Here is a 1559-nt window from a genome sequence, read left to right as displayed (position 1 = left end):
GGGACAGAAATACATAAAAAATAGGAGATACAAAGTCACAAACTTTTGAAGTATCAGAGACACACAAAGAAGTAAGATGTCTCTGTGAGACAAAATCTACTGAATTCTTTGTCCATCCAGAAACTGGGAACAATAAGTCAAGGCTAGAGAAATAACTTTTCTATCTTGTTTCAGTGTCTATGTACCTGTCACGAGGGATCTTATCAATGATCATACACACACCCTCTAAGAGTCATCAATTGTACTAACATATTTTTCTCCCATTTAAAGAAAACAAGTCCTAAATTGATCCAATTAATTCCGTAACACATTTCCCAATTTTTCACTTGCCAAATTCATTCTTTGCAAAAACCACTATACGTGCTATTTTCTCTAACTTACCAAACCAGGAAGTGAAAGGGAATTAATGCACAAATGTCAGTATTTCTAATTCTGAAAATGAAATTACCTTGGGCTTAATTGCAAAAATAGTTTCGTATGAACCAAATATAACAGCCCTCACTGCAAATGTAACAAAGGTTCATTAATCAGCAAACATAAAATATGAATACAACGCTAATATAGCTCTCTTAACAAAAGAAATTCACAATTCTTACATCCATTGACAATAAAATTCATTAAGTGGAAAACCTTCTGTGTTGTCCATCCATATTCAGGTACTCTCATTTGAATGCGCACCAGTTGCACCTAACATTACCATAAATCAAACCAATGATCATTGAATCCTTTTGATACAATCCTCGTCTTAAACTAAAAAATTAAATATAATCTACAAGAACGAACAATTTTTCCACAGCTAAATAGGTTCATAGGGTTTGCAAAAAACAGTTATGCTAAGAGAGAAATATTAGTGTTTGAACATCGAGATTCAAAAGAAAATTAACAATAGCTACAATTTGAAGCCTAAAAAGGGATTGAAAACGATTGCAAAACACCAATGCAGATCCTTGAAAAATTCCATTCAATTTCCTGTTGTGAACAGTCATCAGTTGAGGAGAGAGGTAGAGCTTCTATTTTTTATTTTCCCGGGAAAATGAAAGAAAATGACGTACGATGGCAACAATGGAAACGGTGGCGTAAGCGGCACAGAGAGCATAGTAAATGCCTCTTTGCCATTCATCCGATTCATCAACGTCGTTCCACCAGTGAGATACAGCATCAATCTGAGGTCCTCCTTCTCCGAACACAAAACTCTTTGTCCTCAGTGAAGACGCCATTGACGTGGAGCTGCAAATGCAGAAGGAAAGCGATGAAGAAGAAGGAGGAGGAGGAGGAGGAAGAAGACGGAGAAGAAGAGAGGAAGTTTTGTTTGTGTGTGTTCGTCACTCATCACTCATGAGAAGAGAACCGGTGGGACACGTGGCGAGAGGGGAGAAGGGACAGGTGGAGGACGTTGTTGAGACACGTGTGAAAGCGTGGCATATTCTTTTGTTGAGTGAGAGGACGATGCCTTGCTTTGTTGGAAGAAAGAAAGGTGAAGTGATGATGGTGATTTGTGATGCCCCTTCTTTTGAATTGACCTTATCAAATCAATAATTAATTAATTATCATATTCTTAA

At 37.2% G+C, this 1559-nt stretch overlaps 1 protein-coding gene across 1 annotated transcript in view; it reads right to left on the bottom strand.

Annotated features, from left to right (window-relative positions):
- The window catches only part of LOC107481782 (tobamovirus multiplication protein 1), a 49114-nt gene extending 47640 nt beyond the window's left edge, over window positions 1–1474 (bottom strand). Inside the window, 3 exon segments of the mRNA XM_052258943.1 lie at window positions 449–501; window positions 597–687; window positions 1053–1474. Coding sequence (XP_052114903.1) covers window positions 449–501; window positions 597–687; window positions 1053–1217 — 309 coding nt within the window. The 5' untranslated portion in view covers window positions 1218–1474.
- Window positions 1475–1559: the final 85 nt, after the last annotated feature.

Source organism: Arachis duranensis, chromosome 3 (genome assembly GCF_000817695.3).
Source record: "Arachis duranensis cultivar V14167 chromosome 3, aradu.V14167.gnm2.J7QH, whole genome shotgun sequence".
Classification (NCBI taxonomy): domain Eukaryota; kingdom Viridiplantae; phylum Streptophyta; class Magnoliopsida; order Fabales; family Fabaceae; genus Arachis; species Arachis duranensis.
The sequence above is the reverse complement of the archived record's forward strand: the minus strand, read 5'-3'. Positions and strand labels throughout refer to the sequence as shown.